Source organism: Panthera tigris, chromosome B3 (genome assembly GCF_018350195.1).
Source record: "Panthera tigris isolate Pti1 chromosome B3, P.tigris_Pti1_mat1.1, whole genome shotgun sequence".
NCBI classification, from domain to species: domain Eukaryota; kingdom Metazoa; phylum Chordata; class Mammalia; order Carnivora; family Felidae; genus Panthera; species Panthera tigris.
Window position 1 is genome coordinate 55,065,402 of NC_056665.1, and position 20,214 is coordinate 55,085,615.

General features: G+C 38.4%; 1 protein-coding gene across 1 annotated transcript in view; it reads left to right on the forward strand.

The window, feature by feature from the left end:
- FBN1 (fibrillin 1) overlaps nt 1-20,214 on the forward strand; it is a 233,148-nt gene that overhangs the window by 37,960 nt on the left and 174,974 nt on the right. The window contains exons 4-5 of the mRNA XM_042988929.1: nt 1,078-1,173; nt 4,592-4,687. Coding sequence (XP_042844863.1) covers nt 1,078-1,173; nt 4,592-4,687 — 192 coding nt within the window. The remainder of the gene's footprint in view (nt 1-1,077; nt 1,174-4,591; nt 4,688-20,214) is intronic.

The window sequence follows — 20,214 nt, forward strand, 5'->3', positions numbered from 1 at the left end:
GGCTGCTGGGAGGCGTCTTCTCTCTACTCATAGCAGATTTGGCCCCTATACTCCAGGAAAACTGAGCATAAGAGCAAGGCTGAGCATCTGGTTTCTGCTCTTTGATGGAAGGATGGGTTCTCTTCTCCCTATGTAAAATTATGGAGCGTTTTTCTGTGGGAATTTTCTCCCACAGCTTGGAGGGCAAGGTGGAGTAAGCTGAAGTTCCAGTCCCCAATCCTGGCCTCCTTGTATAGGGATGTGTCAACAAGGATTAACGACGCATTCAATCAAGCCTTTAGTCTTCTCCAAGTAGAGTAGATACTGTTTGCAGAGGACTAACTGGAGTCAGCCTAAACACTAGAGAGAGGAGAGCACTCGCCACACTGTCATTTTCCCTCACACGTGTCTTTCGCTTCAGTTTCTTCTAGTGTTTCTTCTCACATCCAAGGCTGCTACCCATGGTCCTTCTGCCCTGAACCCTGAAGTCATACTTCTGTAGGTGATAATGTGAGGAAGAGTGGATTTCAGACATTGTGGGTCTTATTTAGTTTAAAGTTACAGTTTAAACAAGCAGTTCTTTCTGAGCCAAGGCCAGCCTCCATTATCAGGAAGCCTTGTTATTAAATGCTGTTGTATGTAGTTTTTTCTTCAAAGCTTCTTTTAACAAGATTCCTTCGAATTTGTCATTCAGACAATTTTCCTGGCCACCTACAGTGGGACTCTAAATCTTTGAACAGGAAAATTATTGCCTTTGTAATCACTACAATCTTCTCTCCTAGAGTTACTCAAGGCACTATTTTCTTGATAGAAATTACAGAAATGACACTGAGTGGGAAGTCCTGCTAAATTAGGGGAGTCATTTAGCATTATTAAAGTAAATATCAAAGAAACAATTGCATTGTAACTGATTTTATACACACACAAAATAGCATGCTTAATGTTGTCAATTAGGTTATTTCTGCACAAATATGTGAATCTTGATAAACCATTTTATTTTCTCTCCAAATGACTACAATTCAATTCCTGTGAAGTGTTGCAATATACGTACTTAAACTGCAAAAAGTAAATCTTTCTTTTTTTTTTTTCCTTTTCAAGTCCAACACTGTAATATTCGCTGTATGAATGGAGGTAGCTGTAGCGATGATCACTGTCTGTGCCAGAAAGGATACATAGGGACTCACTGCGGACAACGTAAGTAAACCTTATAAGTATTCTAGATGCTAAACTATGTATATGTGCTGCCGAAGTGAGCCCTAGATGCTAAACTATGTAGACAAATGTGTAGACAGATATGTAGATAAAAAGACTACAGGGATAAGTGCTAATGGATTTGGATTACCTGGGATGTGGCACTTTTATAGATGTCCAGTGAGTCTTAGATATGATCAGATCACTTACCTAGTGCACTTTGCACCAAAATTCTGATTGGAATTTTGGGAATGCCGGTTTGACTTAATTTCTTCTCATTTACCTTCAGCATCCCATTTACCTCATCCCTTTAATGTAGAATCAGCACCCAAGGTGCAGAATTCTTGTTTGTTCCAGATGTATATCTTCTGTTTGATCACTGAACATTTCCACCTCGATTTTCAAGAAGCATCTTAAAAGTATTTCAAAACTCAACCTCATCTTTCTCCCCAGAACATGTCCTTTCTCTTGATTAATGGTATCTGCATCTCTAGTTTCCCAGTGTAGATTCTGCTACTATAATACTTAGCACATGATGTTCAGCTTGTTGGTTCGTTCATGAACACTGTTGTGTGTGTCTACAGTCAATCAGTCCTTGTACTTTGTGGAAGATAAAAATTACTTTTAAGAAAGCTTATTTTTTATTACACTGAGATGAATATACGTACCCTGCAGAGAATTTGGAAAAGCTTAAAAATACAAAATAATAAAATTCTCTGTAATGTCATCATTCCAGATATTACGTTTTAGTCTTTTAGTGCATATTTAGTTCATGAGATCTACTGTATGCATAATTTTCAGACTACTTTTTCACTTAGTATTTTATTAGAAGTATGTTCCATGTTATTAAACATTTTAAAATGTTTTAATGGTTGCAAAATACCCCATTATATAGACATTTGCTATTTATTTAATGAATATTTAATGATGAGCATTTATTCATATTGTTTCCAGTTTTGTCATTGTATACATACTTGCTGTGACGAATAATGCTATTATAAATAAAGCAACATTGTGACTATCTATGCACCACAGTGTGGTAAGAATAATGATTGAGTTTTGTGTAGTCCATAACAGTAGCATGGAGAGAGGAAACACAGGATGACTTCCCCAGTGTGGGGAAACCCTTGTGATGAGTCTCGAGGGATGAGGTGGAGTTCTCTTGTCAGATAATGGGAGATGGGCCTTCTATGCAGCTGGCACAGCATGGGCCAAAGCCTGAGAATGTGACATAGTGTGAGATGTCAGACACAGCACGTGTTTTGGTCTTGCTAGAGCTTAAGTGCTGACGGAGGTGATGGGAAGGGAGATAAAATGAAAGTCATGAGCCAGGGTTTGAGTGCTTTTACACATACCATATCTTCATCCAAAATAGAACCAGGGGAGAAGAGTGAGATAGCAACAACCAAGAACATTCATCTGTTGGATTATTTGCTCTGTGTTTACCATGTGCTAGGCAAATTTTCAAACTCTTCGCATGTATTAACTCATTGGATAAAGCAGCGGCCTCCTGAATTAGAGACCTCTGTTGCCTCTAAAAGATGAGGAAACTGGGGCACAGAGACACCAGTAACTTGTTTAAAGTTATATGAGGAGGAAGTGGCAGAGTTGGGACTTGAACCCAAGCAGTCTGACTTCATGGCCCATGCATTTAATGCTATGAAATGCTGGCCTCATATATATCACATAAATGGTTTACAATGAGAAAGGTCACTGTGGCCACAGTGTAGAGATTAACTGCCGGGGAAAGAAACCAGAAGCGGGAAGATTAGTACCAAGGCTGTGGCTAGAGAGATGGCGTGATGGGGGTGCTGTTGAAGGCAGTTTTGGAAAGGGAATCACGAAGACCTGCTGAGTCTTCCTGCTCCCTTTGGACTAAACTGCCTCATGAGCATCAAAGTCTAGCACACAACAGGCTCTCAGGGAACACGTGCAGAATTAGAAAACCTTTCCTAGACCTCACTTACCTAATCTGTAAAGTGAGATGGTTGGCTGAGGCCACCCCCAAATTTCTTTTCTGCTTAAAATCTTTTCTTTCTGCCCTGATTGTAAATTAAGAGCCAAATCTAATTTTATGATGGGAAATGAACTCTTGCCGTAATTTTGGCCATAAGGGGTTGTGTCAGTTCATGTCCTCTGATCTCAAGTGGATGCCAGGACAGAATTGGATAGACAAGGGAGTTATTGTGGAAAAAGGCTGTAAAGAATAAAGAGGGGGAGAAAGCTAGAGTAGGAGGAGAAGGCCTTCAGACCATGATGCAGGTATGACCCTTGTGCAAGGGGAGTGGGATTGTGTAGAAAGTGCCTCAGACTATAATGCAGCTCCAGGAAGCCTGGGCCAGGCTGATGGGAGTCCAAAGCAAAGATTGTCCATCAGGAGAGTTCCACGATTGGCAGAAATGCCCTGTCTTTGGACCCCACTGAGTTTGGTCATTGGGTGATAGCAGCCAGGATATATGTGTCCCTTATGTGAACATGAAGCAGATCTGAAGGTGGGGCAGCTGGAGGCGGTCAGCTAGTTAAGCAACGTACAGTAGGATTTCTTGGAGCGAGATCTGAGTGGCTCAACTTGATGACTTCCACAAGGATATAGACATATCGTGCAGGAAATACATGAAGTAGGAATTAATTCGAAAGGAGGTAGTTAGGGAAGCCTCATGGAGGAATGAGATTTGAGCTGGGCTTTGAAGAGTGGGTGGTACTGGCCAATTTGGCTCAGAAGAGCCTACCACCTGTGGATAAAGATGCCTAGAAAGAGGCCATGCGTGAAAGAGTTGCAAGATACTGTACAGAGAAACGTTGTTCAGGGCACGAGCTTTCAGTTCTTACTTTAATGCCTTTTCTGGCAAGTAAAATGTCCCTCCCTCCAGCGTCACTGGACTTATCTCATCAATGGATTCTGTTATAACAGTCAGTTGGGTCTTCATTATGGTGCATAAATATGGTCAGAATTAACGTTTTGTTGAGCGCAGTTAATTGTGTGATTTAACATGCTGCATTTCTGTAATGGTGACAGAGGCCAATGTTTTCCCTCATGGGTACCCTTTGGAAATTAAGCACAAAATCATAAGCAAAAGAGTCAGCTTGCTACAATGCAGTTCTCATCCAGAAACATCTCTTGTAAACCACCATTTTAGAGGCAGAACCAAAAGCATTGCTCAGATACTTCCCAGAATGAAACCGTCAGCATTAACACAGGTACAAACCCACCTATTCCTGGCAGTTTAGCCTGAGATAACTGAGAAACACATACAGAGTTGGAACCGTAGAGTAACTGTTTAAAATGAATCCCGGGATGTTTATTTAGTTTTTGTTTTTTGTCTTTTTTTTGTTTTTATTATTGTCCTTTCAGGGGATGTTATTACTTGACTAGCACCTACTTTCAGGTAATGCTCTCGGCTTCTCTCTCCTTATCTTACAGCTGTCTGTGAAAGTGGCTGTCTCAATGGAGGCAGGTGTGTGGCCCCAAATCGATGTGCCTGCACTTACGGCTTTACTGGACCCCAGTGTGAAAGAGGTATTTTTTTTTCAACAAATTTGTATAAATCTGTTCTGGTAGCTAACACTGTTATTGACTTCAAGCACACATTGGCTTTATACAGCTGCTTCATGAATTTTGCTGAGCTCTAAGGGGGTTTCTGAACTGTCACTGGGAAGGTCCCTATGATGACAAGGCAGTGGCTCTAATTCTATGCATGTCATTCAATAATCTTGTCAGTGGCCTGCAGGACTCACTAGTGAGCATATGCATAAGTAGCAGTTGGCGTCAAGGTAAAAAGGGGAGAATTTTCCATAAGAATTAGCATTGAGCTCGTTGTTATCCTAGTAAATTAGAGAAGCGACTCCACATAAAACATCTGTATGGAAAGGAAAAAACTTAGAATGAAGAAAAATACTCTTAAAGATCTGTTAGAACCTACTGGGGACTGTAGTGGCACATAGCGTAGCATCCAAAATTCACTAGAAACATCTATTGCCGAGGAACTGGGCTTTCACATACTGTGGTATATCCATACTCAGTACAGCCCACTGATGTGTGTGTAGCAGTCCTCACTTTTCATAGGGAAACACCAAGGCTCAGGGAGGTCAAGGATGTGCCTACGTTCACACACGTAATGATATGCTTTAATCTGAATGTGGGTTTTCTGTTTAAGTGTTATGCTTACTGCTGCTCCTAATTAAAAGAAGTGTTCTACTTGATTTGCCTACCTATAAATGCAAATTTAATATCGAGATATATTTAGATGTGTAATATTCTTGATTTTTTTTCCCCCAGCCCCCTGAACTTTGGCTTTGATTGTCTTACCTCTACATTCATAGCCATTTTCTCATCGTTCCTAGTTTTGTGGTGAAGGTTTGGGAGGTTTATTTCATACAACGTTGCAAAAAATATTCATGAAAATACTCATTTAAAATACTAATGAACTTATTTCATGGCATTAGAAGTCTAATAACTGCATTTTGTGTATAAAATAGAACAATTTTTGGCAGCACCTATTCCAACCATTTAAATTAAAGTAAACGCATAAACCAGAACTCAGTACAGCAGAAATTGTGTTAACATCAGGCAACTATCTTTGGGCTCTTTCCACAAAAATGTGCACTGTAGACAAATTGCAATAAACGGGACTGACAGTTAAAAAAAAATAAATAAATAAAATAAAATAAAATACTAATGAACTTTTTAAACAGCAATCATCACTTTTATCCAAAGTTGTATAAAGATTTTTTTTATTCTGTGTTGGAAAGTAAAGATTCAGTAGCAGATGTTGAATATATAGTGTATAAGAACAAAGAGCAGAGATTGGTATGTGAGAAATTATTTTCTGTTTCTATTTTTGCAAGTTCACCTAAATTCAGTTATTTGCTGATAAAGCAACAATACCTATTTTAGCAAGTAACTCTAGGTCAATTACTATTATTACTGGATAAATTATATTGTATCTTAGTTCAGTACCACGACATGGTATTGATGAGTAATGCACTGTGAACTCTTGGCCTTTAAATTGCATTTGGCATAATTGGGAGGCCCCCTTTAAAACCGTTTCTCTTCACAACTTGAAGTATTTTTATTGACTTGGAGATATTCAGTATTCAGAATAACAAAGATACCCCTTTCAATTAGGTAGTATCATTCCATGGCCTTATGGAAGATGATGTGGAGTTTAAATTGTTGAGGTTAAAATTGTTAGTGTGTAACATGGAAAGTGTTGTGTGAAAATAATTCCTCAGATGATAGTACTACATTTAATTTGTTTTAGAAAAATCACAAATAGGAGGAAGTTAAAGGACATTTTACCTCTAAGAGCGTGATTAATAATTTGCTGCAAAAAATATTGATACCCAGAGTGCAGGCATTGATGATAAAACAGTCTAAAATAAAGGGGGCATGATATTTAACCATTCCACAGTTATTTCTTCAAAGACTTCACCTTTTTAAAATTTTTTTATTTTATTTTTATTATTTTTTAAAAATATAATTTATTTTCAAGTTGGCTAACATACAGTGTATACAGTGTGCTCTTGGTTTTGGGGGTAGGTTCCCGTGATTCATAGCTTACATACAACACCCAGTGCTCATCCCAACAAGTGCCCTCCTCAATGCCCATCACCCATTTTCCCTTCTCCCCTGCCCCCCCACCTCACCCCATCAACCCTCAGTTTATTCTCTGTATTTAACAGTCTCTTATGGTTTGCCTCCCTCCCTCTCTGTAACTTTTTTTTTTCTCCCTTCTCTTCTCCCATGGTCTTCTGTTAAGTTTCTCGAGTTCCATATATGAGTGAAAACATGATATTTATCTTTCTCTGACTGACTTACTTCACTGAACATAATACTCTCCAGTTCCATCCATGTTGCTGCAAATGGCAGGATTTCATTCTTTGTCATTGCCAAGTAGTATTCCATTGTATATATAAAACACATCTTCTTTATCGATTCATCAGTTGATGAACATTTAGGCTCTTTCCATAATTGGGCTATTATTGAAAGTGCTGCTATAAACATTGGGGTACATGTGCCCCTATGAATCAGCACTCCTCTATCCTCTGGATAAATTCACAGTAGTGCTATTGCTGGGTCACACGATAGTTCTATTTTCAATTTTTTGAGGAACCTCTATACTGTTCTCCAGAGTGGCTGCACCAGTTTGCATTCCCACCAACAGTGCAAGAGGGTTCCCCTTTCTTTGCATCCTCCTCAACACCTGCTGTTTGTTGTATTAGCCATTCTGGCAGGTGTGAGATGATATGTCAATGTGGCTTTGATTTGTATTTCCCTGATGGTGAGTGACGTGGAGCATCTTTTCATGTGTCTGTTGGCCATCTGGATGTCTTCTTTGGAAAACTGCAAAGACTTCACATTTTACCAACGTTAAGAAATGAAGTGAATGTGTTGAGTTACTATTCTAACCAAAACTGCCATATTACTCAGGGATTTCTCCAAGTCTGGAGTTTCTTTAATTGTTCCTTTCGCGATAAGGCTATCCTGAAATTTGTACTAAGATGTAAATATATTTTGGTCCCATCAAGTCTTCACAGTGGTGATTATCTACATAAAACTAATCCTTAAATGGCAGATTTTCAGGCATGTGCAGTAGTGGAGGTTACAGAGGAAACAGACTCTCTTTAATTGTTACCCTTTGCCTTTTGTACCCATGAATACAGTCCTGACCTTCAATGGGAGAAGGGAAACATGAGTGTAATTTCCCTGAGCACGTGGGAGAGGGGAATCTTTTTGATTCCGGAATTATATTTCTACTTGTAGAGTCTTCCCTGTTTCTGCTCTTATGGAAGACATCTGCTTACCTCTTTAAAGAACTAGGGGCAATATATCCTTTTATCCTCAAATGTATGGTCGTGATTTCAACAATGATTAACAAAAATGTAGGACTGAGTCAGGATAAATCCATCCTGAAGCATGGGGAAGTGTTCAGTGTGACTTCCGATGCTGGGTTAGTATACTGATTAAGTTGTTTATTACCTAGGCTGACTTATTAAGTTGTTCAATTACCTTGGCTAGTTGCATTATGCTTTAATTGGGATATGGATTTTTATTTTTAAAAATAACTTCCAGGAAGTCTTTACTAATCTCCTTTCTCCTTTCCAGGAGGCTAAGCCAAGTGGTCCTTCTGTACTCTCCCTTAGCACACTCTCCACGCCTGTTTTGATAGCACACATTATATGGAAACAGTGGGTTTCCATGTCTCTCTCCCCAAGTAGGGTATAAACTCTTCAGCAGCAGCTATGGCTTCATCAACTTTTTAATTCGCATACCAAGCTCAATGCCTAATGCAGAGTACATGGCCATTAAATGTTGAACTAGACTTATTTTAAAGCACCAGGAAATCTGGAGATAAGAACATATCAGATATGAACAAATGTCTCCTAGAAGTATAATTGATGTTTACCTACTTGTGGATGGTCCTGGATATTTTGCACTGGTATCATTTTAACCAGAGTTTACAGTGTTGAGGACTAACTGAATTTGGCCCCGCCTTTCAGAAGTATGATCTTTCAGGAACACAAGACTGTCATTTTTCAGTTGGCAAGGATGCAGAAAAGAAGGTATATTTTGACTAAAACCAGGTGGCAATAAGCCAAATAAACAACTCCCTCTCATGATATACTGCACACGGAAAGGACCATCTCAAATGTCAGTTACAAGTACTTCTCATAATAAGTAGCTTTGTCCCTGGCAGATATTGGAACTTCTATACATCTGTAACTACCTCAGAGAGCCAATACAAGTATAGAATACCCTTTGGGGTAGGATCTGGACACTGGCAGGATCTGGACCACTTTGAGCCAAAAAGTGAATCTTAATAATCCATGAATGTAGTGTTTGGATTTGTGATGGTGTCTCTATCACAAGCAGTGGATCCATGCTTGAATTGCAAATCATAACATTCGTTTAACAAATGCCATCATAATATGAAGCAAATTTGTCTCACTTGTAGCTTTTCGCCAGTAAAATAGTGCTTCTTTTTTTAAATTTCTTAGCTAGTTAGTTTCATCACACAAGTGGCAATGATCCTGTTGCCTGTTTCTCTGTACTAAGAGAAGGGAAAGTAAAGACCTGTGACTTGTTTGGCCTGCAATGTATACTTCTTAAAAACTGAATGTGAATACCTGTGGTTACATTTTCCAGTTTGCCACAGTCTTTACCACTTCCTATTGTAATGCCTCATGCTCACTTCATTCATTCAGTTTGCTTTTTAGCTCCTGGGGGCACTTAAGTTTGCCACCTCCTACTACAGTCTACATCAAAGATTGCATCTCTTGGTGTTTTCTTTTGTACCAAAAGTTTCTTTTATTGTTCTTTCTTTTACTTTTTTTCCCTATAAATTTACACTTACGGTTTTCTGGATAACCTCCGGCACCATTCCCCTTCATTTTTGCCTTCTGTCTTAGTAAACTTGGGCATTGAGCAACTTAGTCAACTTTATCTTCTTGCCTACCCTCAGTGGTACAGTATGTTAGCATTTCGTAGATGATTGAAATGAGATTGGTACCTATTTTGGCAGTGACAAAACAAGCTAGTTGTATGTTGCCACAGTTACTGCCAACAAGACTATGTGGAATCACATTTTCTCTTGCCATCTTGCACTAGAATGCTGACTACTTAAAATCTTGTTAAATGCTTTTATATTAAACACAGTGAATCATGTGAGTGGATAAGACTTCTCTAGGTAATGATAATGAGAGAAGAACGATAGGGACAGAGCTGAATTTGTAGATGGGGACGTGGTAATGATGAATAGGCTTAGGGAAGAAGAGAACAAAAGATAGGTACTGAGAAAACCTGAGGTACTGCGGAGAAGGAAGAGAACCAGGAAAACCCTGAGCCAAAGAAACTAAAATCAAGTTCAAGAAATAGGTTGACAATTGTTAGACTCTTCAAAGGGTCAAGAAAGAAGGAGAGTCACAAAGAAGCCCTCTGATGTAGCAATGGGTGATGTGTAGTGATGTAGAATGTGCCAGGCAATGTGCTGAACACTGTAAGTGGGCAATTTGCAACAACCTTATTAGGAAAGTCCTATAATGACCCACTTTACAGACGAGTGAACAGAGGCAGAGAGAGGTCAAAGAGTTTGTTCAAGATCAGACAGCTTATAAGGGGTGCAATAAAAAAATGAAACTAGGTAGCCTTTGCACACAACCACTGGGCTATATTTGGGTTTCACTGGAAGAGGTAAATAGTAACCATAGAGAATTTACTGAAGAATTGTAAGAAGAAATCCAGAACTAGGAGTTTTAGTGTAGAAGTAATAGATTTATAAAAAAAAAAAGCACTTTAAGAAATTTGGCTAGGTAAGTAGTTTCCCTCCCTGGTAGAGTTGAGCTAAGTTGCTTTTAAATAATTTTAAGAGCCAAGGGAAAGGAGTGTTGAGTATTGCTTGCATGTTTCTACTGTAGGGACTTAGGATATTTCTGTTTGCTTGATTTTGATATTTTAAACATAACAACCCACTCTTAGAAGGTGATTCTTGTGTGTTTGTAGTATATGTAAATTGACTTCAAAGAACTGAACCAACATTCTGAAATGTAGACATACGAAATGAGTATTGTTTACTGTAGTTACCATGGAAGGTATATAGTTTTCCTATGATATTACAATTCTTCAAACCATATTTGGAAACTCTCTTTTGAATTATCTTTAATTTTTTTAAATGTCTGTTTCTTTTTGAGAGAGAGAGAGAGAGAGAGAGAGAGAGAGAGAGAGAGAGAAAGTATAAGTAGGGGGGTGCAGAGAGAAGGGGAGACACAGAATCTGAAGTAGGCTCCAGGCTCTGAGATGTCAACATAGTGCCCAACGCTGGGCTTGAACCCATCGACTGGGAGATCCTGACCTGAGCCAAAGTTGAATGCTTAACCAACCGAGCCACTCAGGTGCCCTTGGAATTATCTTTAAAGAGTCAGAAATACATTCAAATGACTGTGTGAACATTTTGCCCCCCTTTCTGGGAGGCATTTGAATTTTTAGAAACAGCCTAAAATAGGGTCAATTCTAGTGACGATAGTGGGTAGTCAAACCCTTTAGTTGATTGGGGTTAAAAATTGACTTAGGTTAAAAAGCAGTGAAAAGAATTGTCTTGGATGACTCTTAAGGCACATGGAATTGGATTAATGTTTTAATGTGAAACTTTATGTGAGCCAGTGTAAGATACATACACCTTAATGTTAAACTTTGGAAGCCTAAATGCAAATAACAAGACATTTTCTGTCATTACTCAATCTGGAGATCTTCATCGTGTGCTGAGTGTAGGCATGGATATGGATTCCTCTCCATCCCGAATCGTTTGTTCAGTGTTAAAATTCCTACCCAAGTCTAAACTCTAAAGACAATATATGGATTTTTGCCAACTCAAGAAAATCTGCTGGATATTTTGCTGGCTATTAATAGATAAATTATAGGGGAAAGCATTATTGAATTGATAGCTTTAAGAAGAAAGAACAATGGGGGGAAATGAGGAGTAGAATAACAATGAAAATGTGGCAATAATTCACAGTCCATCAGAGAAGCATGACAATGGAAGGTAAACTAATCTTTGTTCATCTTACTTGCATCTTTAGGGAATTCCAGTGTTAATGGAGCTGGAAAAGATGCTTAGTTTTTGTTTGTTTGGGGTTTTTTGTTGTTGTTTTGTTTGTTTTTGCACAGTAATGGAAAAATAGAACAGAGGACAGGTTTGTTGATTGTAATTCTGCTTCATTCTCTGTGCAGTTGGTATTTAAAAAACTCTGTTCCTCATAACATATCATCAGATTCTCTGATGATACAAAAATGATGGTTTTTCACAGAGCTCTTTTTAAATGATTTCATTGAACAATTTTCAAAAAAAAAATAAAAAGAAAAGAAAAACAAGTATCCTGAAAGCAGTTGAGCCTTTATTTCGTAAATCCAGGGAAACAGTGTCTGCGGTGTGAGTAATGAATGGAAAGGACTAACATATAATGACCCAAATACGTAATAACCAGGTAGTGTATGATGGATACATACACCTTATAAAAAGAAAATAGAAGCATGACCTACTCTCAGACGACTGTCTAGAACGCTTCACAGAATTAAGAGGTGATTTTCTTGGGCTTTTTCTCCTGGAGATTTTCAGGAAAGTACTGATGAAATCTAGATCCTGTTTTTCTTTGAAGCCCCTGTTCTGTCTCTCTGAAGGTGTGGGTAAAACTGCACTTCTGATACTAATTGTACATTTTGGGTGGCTATTACTAAAGTCCCCATAATAAATGCCATAAGCTAACTCCATTTCTCAAAGTTTCTGTGAACTACAGTTTTCTTTTGTCTAAAAAGTAACATGCAATAGACTGCTTTCACTGAAATATATTGAGGCACTTGTGAGCCTTGCTTTTGGTATTTAGTCTAAATGGAAAGCAAATACCAGTGTGTAGATAGCAGAGGCAGAATGCCGTAAATATTACTATGCATCTAAAGTGGTATTGCAATATTTGGCAGTTGGTGGATCATTGGATAAACTTGATTTTCCTAGAACATTTCCAGGAAATACATCTGTTGACATAGACATTCGGTTTTTGTGGTTGAGTGACTGTATGCACATAAGGAACATATGCTATCATGCCTCTGGACACTCGGCAGGCCCATGTGAACTAGCAGGACTGGTGAGATGCCATCATAAAGCAGTTTAATTTTTGTCTCTTACTATCCTTCCCAGCCTGCTCCGTGGGCTAATTTTTCCCCTGCTGGTGGTTGAAATGTTCTGGTCCCTTTGAGAATTTCTCTGGTCCCTTATGTGAACAAAGATGTCTCTATTCTTATTGGTTGCTCACGTTTCGTTCCTCAAGCCCTGGATGTCCAGTGGTACCTCCAGCCATCTGGAGCCTCTTTGCTGCTGCAGGCAGCCCTCTGAGAAAGGACCTAAGCCCACTCCACACCAGCTTTCTCTTGCAGTAGTCCACAACTACCTGGTGAAAACACTTGTGCTTTTTTGCCACAGTACATCTTCAGAGTGCAAACCAACTTCAACACAGTAGCCGCCTCTCCATTGAACCACGTCCAAGCATCTGGCCAGCCAGTTTCCAGGCATTAGACGGTTCCCAGTCTATAGTGTCCTTCAAACTGCAGTGGATACATCTCATGTAGTCTGAGTAATCTCTTTGAAGCCCCTCTTATGATTTATCATAATGTGGTCTTCCACCAGTTTCCTAGAGAGCTCGTGAGAGTTCAGCTCTCTCTCAAGGACCCCCTTCCCATCTCTTACTACCTCAGACGTTTATATGTTTCTATTAGGCATGAGGGTTTAAGAGCCCTATGACCAGATTGTCACTACCTCCTTTGCAAATTCTGCATCATACTGTCACACTTGACTTAGAACATAGCATCTTGTTGTCTTGGTGCTTCAACTGAACTGTCCATTTTAACATCCTCTACTATTATCAAAACAAATAATTTGATGCAGCTATTAAATTTGTTATAAAATTTGGTATCATGGGGGTGCCTGGGTGGCTCAGTCGGTTGAGCGACCGACTTAGGCTCTGTGCTGACAGCTCAGAGCCTGGAGCCTGCCTCAGATTCTGTGTCACCCTCTCTCTGCCCCTTCCCCACTCATGCTCTGTCTCTCTCTGTCTCTCAAAAACGAATAAATGTTAAAATTTTTTTTTTAATTTGGTATGATGGTTTCATCTTCAAAGACAATTTGTTTTCAAATTTATTTTTTCTTTCTCTAAGCTCTTACAAACTTTTTAAAAAGATTAAACTAGTTTTTATAAGTTAGTAGCCACACTTTGGATCACTTTGGGTCACTTTTCAGCCTTGGGTACTCAAAACTCTATTGTGCCACTGACCAACAGAAATATAATGAAACCTATAATTTTAACTTTTCTAGTAGCCATGTGAAAAAGTCAAAAGAAACAGGTAAAAATAATTTTAATAATATATTGTATTTAACCCAGTATAGTCCAAAGTTTTATTTTAATATATACTCAGTATTAAAAATTGAGATATTTTGCATTCTTTTTTCCATACTAAGACTTTGAATTCTAATGCATATTATGCCGTATCTCAGTTTAGGCCAGCTAAGAGTCACATGTGGCTACTGGCTGCCGTATTAGACAGCACAGCTTTAGAGCTTTGCTTCTAGTATTATATATCAACACCTCACCTAAGGTCTCTGTTAGGTCTCCAGTTTTCCTTCTTCCTGCTGCTGCTTCTTCAACTTAAAAAAATTTTTTTAAGCTTATTTATTTTGAGAGCGATAGAGAGAGCACAAAAGCAGGGAAGGGGCAGAAAGGAGAGACAGAATCCCAAGCAGGCTCTGCGCATCAGCGCAGAGCCAGATTCGGGGCTTGAACTCACGAACTGTGAGATCATGACCTGAGCCAAGATCAAGAATCAGATGCTTAACCAAGTTCTACCCAGGTGCCGCTTCTTCAACTTTTAAGAAAGCAACATGTTAGAAAACCACAGCCTGTATTGGTATTTAAAAATAAACCAATGTAAAAAAACCAAACAAACAAAATTTGAAGGTTTAGGATAGAGTCTAATTTCTCAGGAATTTCTAAGTTGAATTTTGTTTAAATATAAGTGATCAGCAAAATCTTTTGTAGTCATGTCAATTAGATATAACAACTATAGCAAAGGTTTCATAAAGGCTCAGCCCTGAGCTAGGCACTATGATGGAATCAGAAGGAAATTTCTGGTTCTTGTCATCAGGGACTGAAAATCATTTTTTGAAAAGTTAGAAATGCATATGTGAAATACTAAAATACCTATACAGAGTGAAGATGAAGCTAGGCAAAGTAGACGCGGGAAAGTACCACAGACAAAGGGAAGAGACAGTACAAAGATGCAGAGGCTGGAATTGCCAGGGGAAAATGGAGGACAAAGTTGCCCTTAGGAAGTCCTTGCTGTGCTCGCTTTCTCAGTGTTGGAGGCCTCCTATGAGAAAAGAGGAGCCAGCATGATGTCAACTTGCCTAACTCCAAAGAAGTGAAGGCCTATATCAGATCTCTCTGTGGTGCCCTTCTGTTCTACTGAACTATAGCTTCTGTACCGTTTCTGTCTGAGGCAGAGTATTGGGATTTCAAAAAATTCTTTGCATATATAAATTAGTGGGTGGACTAGTCTATTTCTGAAGCTGTTTTAGCTTAATCCTGTGGATAGCAGCCTGGAGACCCTTACCAATTTTATGTGCTCAATTGAGAGTCCTTGAGAACACTTGGTGTTTACGTTCCTAGTAGTTACGACCTCTAGAGAGTCTGTGCTGGTTTTGGTTTATGAATATATATTGGAAAAATATATGGGACTTCGTGGTCAAGATGATGTGCCAAAGTACTTTTTGTAGAACATTAGTCCCTTGGGGATTCCATGAAATGAGGTTTCCATGGTCAATAGCATTTTGGAAACTCTATACCATGTCCTCTTTTTGGAGAGGCAGTGGGTGTATTAGCATATTAGCTCTTGGGAGTCCTTCAAGAAGGTAATTGTTTTTTACTCAGCACTGCTGAATCCATGAATTTTAGAATCCCCATCCTTCCCCGCTTTTCTCCATTAACACCTTTAACATCTTCATCCTGAAGATCTGGAGTCTGATTTTTTTAACGGTTATTTTGAAAGTCACTTGACATCTCTGTGACAATCCCTTCATGTTCTACATAGATATTTTAAATCCACATATGATCCTTATCTGAAGGTGAATATTTGTCTACTACATGTCTAGAGGTTCTTGGAGACAGATGATGGCTATCATGTAGTAACTCACCTTTTGTGTTCCTATGAGGATTCATTTGGCCATAAATTGAAACACCCATTCCCTGGGGTTTGGCTTTCAAATATTCTAAAGTATCACCTAGGCAAGGTGGACTATCCCATTAAGTAGTGGTAAATAAGAGTTCTGAAATATTTGATATGATTGGCATGCATGCCATCTGGTTTTTATCAGCACTTGAGGGTTCTACTTACCAGCACTGGGACTCTCAGATATTCTTGGAACTAGAGTTTCTTTTTCTAGATTGGCTAAATTCTTTTCTCTCAAGGTCAACCTTAAAGCTTATTCCTCCAGTCCTTTCTTGGCCATAGGGAGCTCCACCTCCCAGCTCCATCAATTTCCTTGAACCTTCACTCCCATCACTCCTCCTGGCTGCCCAGGCCTCCTCTATGTTTCTATTTGATGGTCAATGCATGTATTAAATGTTTGGTCTTTGTCATTCATTTTAAGCTACATTAGCCATTTTAGTATTTTATTCCTCTGATGAATTCTTATTTTTCTTGTACTTCATTACATTTTTAAATGGGTGACCCAGTCCATGTCTAAGGGGATGTGTGTGTGTGTGTGTGTGTGTATGTGTATTATGTGTATCTTTGTGTGTGTGTGTGTGTGTGTGTGTGTGTATAATGATGGTTGTTAATGATTATTAAGAAGTAAGGAATGAGCATGTTCATCTTGTCAAAAACTTTTTTCGATTTACATTTACTGATTCTTGTTTTGAAATACTTATGTTAGCAATAAAAATATCTAGAATCCTATTTCATGGCTTTTAGGAAGCCTTATAAATAAGTTATAATATTTTAAGTTTACTTAAAAATATTTTCTTCTCTAAATGAAGCATAAGTGACATTGATTTAAAAATAAGAATATACACACACAGACACACACACACACACACACACACACACAGGTATGAATATGGATGTGAACATATAGACACACACATATTTTTTAACTAGTATTTTTTTAAAAATTAAATTTGACCTATCAGAGCCCATGATCTGGGAATTAACAAATTTGCTAATCTAGTTCTAGTTTTGGTGATTTGTATATAGTCTTCCAGCCAGGCTATGATGCTTCCCATAGACCAAAGAACAAAAGCTAGGTCTCATTGAGTACCAAACGCAGTGCTGTGAGGAGAGTGGGTGTTTATTAATTCTCTGTTGATTTACTTAATTTAGCTGTGGGATCTTGAAGTTGATGAGAGATAGCATTTAAATATTAAATGTTTGTCTAATATAGCATTTTTAAACAAGGTAATCTGAACAATAGCACCTACAAATGCATCTGTATTTCATGTGGAAATATGAGTACAGATATTGATGGTTGAAATGTGTGGGAAGTAAATTCTGTGGCACACATAAAAGGAAATGTTCTCCAACTTTCCTACCATATTCCCTCAGCAGCAATCCCTTTTCTCTGAACTGCTTCAGAAGAGCTTTATAAGTAAACAATAGATCGGGATATTTATTTCCTCAGGAAATAAAGAATTTTCTAATGGTGCAAATCATAAAACAGACCCATTTCTATCTCTGTCCCTGGAGAGCCCTCACCCTCCTCCTCAGAGGAGACATTGTTGACCTTTACTGTTGCAGGACACTCAACCAGGTGAAAGAAGAGACTTAGAGGTTTGGGGGCAAATTTTATCCAACCTGAAAATGGTTTTATAAATATGCATTAGCTCTTAGAGATCATTTCTTTCCTAAAGTCTTAATGGAAAAGTCTTATATTCTGTCAGGGATTCTAGTGATTTATTCTTTAAATGAAAACCCATGAACTTTAAAAGACAAAAAGGCAAAGCCATGGCCCTCCAGAAATAAATTTTGATTCGTTCTTTGCATAATGATATGTACGCTTCATTTGCAAAGTGGGGAATATTTTGGAACTTTCTTCTTGTACCATAGGAAAAAAAAGGCAGAAGCATACATACATTTTAATGATATAAAATTGGCTTTGTATAACAGTGTATAATAGAAGTTTGAATTGCCATCTTTGAGGAAAAGAACACTTAAACATCATAGAAAATTCGTTGATTTAAAAAAAATAGCATAATTTGGAGTTGGATAGAGGGATTTCTTTTCAGACCTTATTTAGACTTCGTTTCTTTCTACAGTGTTTTTCCACACTGCCAAGCAGAACAAGCTATCACAAACCCAAACAAAAGGCAATGACTCTGAGAAGTCATTACAGCCCTTTACTGAGCCAAGGTGAAGTGTGCATAAGGGTTGCATGTTCTCATGCCTCTTCAATTGTTATTCTTTATTTTTTATGAATGAGAGGAAGTGACAGGAAAATTATTTTCAAAACTAAATTTTATTCTGGGAAATCCTCATTCCAACTTGTCAATATCACATGACAATAATATCATCATTTTAATTTAAGATGCCTAATTAGGAGACTCTGTGTTTTTTCAATTGCCTGACCATTCCTAGAAAACTGGTTAAGAGCTCAGACTCTGAAAAAAAATCCTGTTCTTTATATTTATAGGTCTGATTCTGCTTTTTGTTTGTTTATTCATTTGTTTTGTTCCAAAGTGGAACCATATGGCATCTGTCTTTCTCTGTCTGACTTATTTCACTTAGCATAAAGCCCTCTAGGTCCATCCATGTTGTCTCAAATGTGAAGATCTAATCCCTTTTTATGACTAATATTCCATTGTATGTACATACCCCATCTTCTTTATCCACTCATCTACTGATGGACCCTTGTGATGCTTCCATATCTTGGCTATTGTAAATAATGGTTCAATAACATAGGGGTGCATATAACTTTTTGAATTCGTGTTTTCATTTTCTTTATGTAAATATCCAGTAGTGGAATTTTTGGATCCTATGGTATTTCTTTTTTTTTTTTAATTTTTTTTTAGTTTATTTATTTTTTGTGAGAGAGCAAGCAAGGGAGGGACAGAGAGAGAGAGAGAGAGAGAGAGAGAGCGAGCAAATCCCAAGCAGTCTCCCTACTGTCAGTACAGAGCCTGATACAGGGATGGAACTCACAAACTGAGATCATGACCCGAGCCGAAATCAAGATTCAGTTGCTTATCCGACTGAGCCACCCAGGTGCCCCTGGATCATATGGTATTTCTGTTTTTAAATTTTTGAGGAGCCTGTACACTGTTTCCCCCTGTGGCTGTACCAATTTGCATTCCCACCTGCAGGATGGTTCTTTTTCTCCACATCTTCACCAACACCTGTTGTTTCTTGTGGTTTGATGTTAGCCATTCTGACAGGTGTGAGGTGATATCTCATTGTGGTTTCGATTTGCATTTCCCTGATGATGAATGACACTGAGCATCTTTTCATGTGTCTGTTGGCCATCTGGATGTCTTCTTTGGAAAAATATCTATTCAGGTCATCTTTCCAGTTTTTTTTAATGTTTATTTTTTTTATTTTGAAAGAGAGAGAGAGCAAGAACAAGCAGGGGAGGAGCAGAGAGAGAGAAGGGAGAGAGAATTCCAAGTGGGCTCCATGCTCTGTGTGGAGCTCGACATGGGACTCAGTCTCACAACTGTGAGATCATGACCTGAGTCAAGAGTCAGGTGCTTAACTGACAGAGCCACCCAGGTGCCCTGGTCATCTGTCCAGTTTTTATATTTTTGGGGGGGGTTGGATATTGAGTTGTGTAAGTTCTTTATATATTTTGGAACCAACGCTTTATTGGATATGTCATTTGCAAGTATCTCCTCCTATCCAGTAGGTTGCCTTTTTGTTTTGTTGGTGGTTTCTTTCATTGTGCAGAAGCCTTTTGTTTTGATGTGGTCTCAGTACTTTATTTTTGCTTCGTTTTCCTTTTCTGAGAAGACATCTCTAGAAAAATGTTGCTTTGGCCAATGTTGGGGTATTTTTAAACCACACATCTCAAACCTCACTTATTAGAGTTTAGTATTGTTAAATGTGTCCATAGAAAAGTATGATATTAAGCTGTAAAGAAAGTGTTCAGGAAGAGACGTGAGTTTACCTATTGTACATCAGTTATTTCCCAGGCACTGTGCTAATCACTGGAGGTGTGTAATAGTACATGAAACATACTTACCTCTGTCTTCTAGAGTTACCTACTCATGGGGAAAGCAGAGATTGTAAAAGTTTAAATGCAGAAACACCAAAGTAACAATGTGGAGAAAGGTCATGAAGAAAAATAGAGGGTAGGAGGGCAGAGAACAATGATGCATGTGGGCCGACAGAGGTGACTCTCTGAAGGATGAGAAGTTATCAGCCATGTGAAGAGTGAGCAAAAGCTTTCTAGGTGGGAGGAAGAACATGTGTCAAGGTCCTAAGATGAAAAGCACTTGTGTATTTGTGGAAATAAAAGA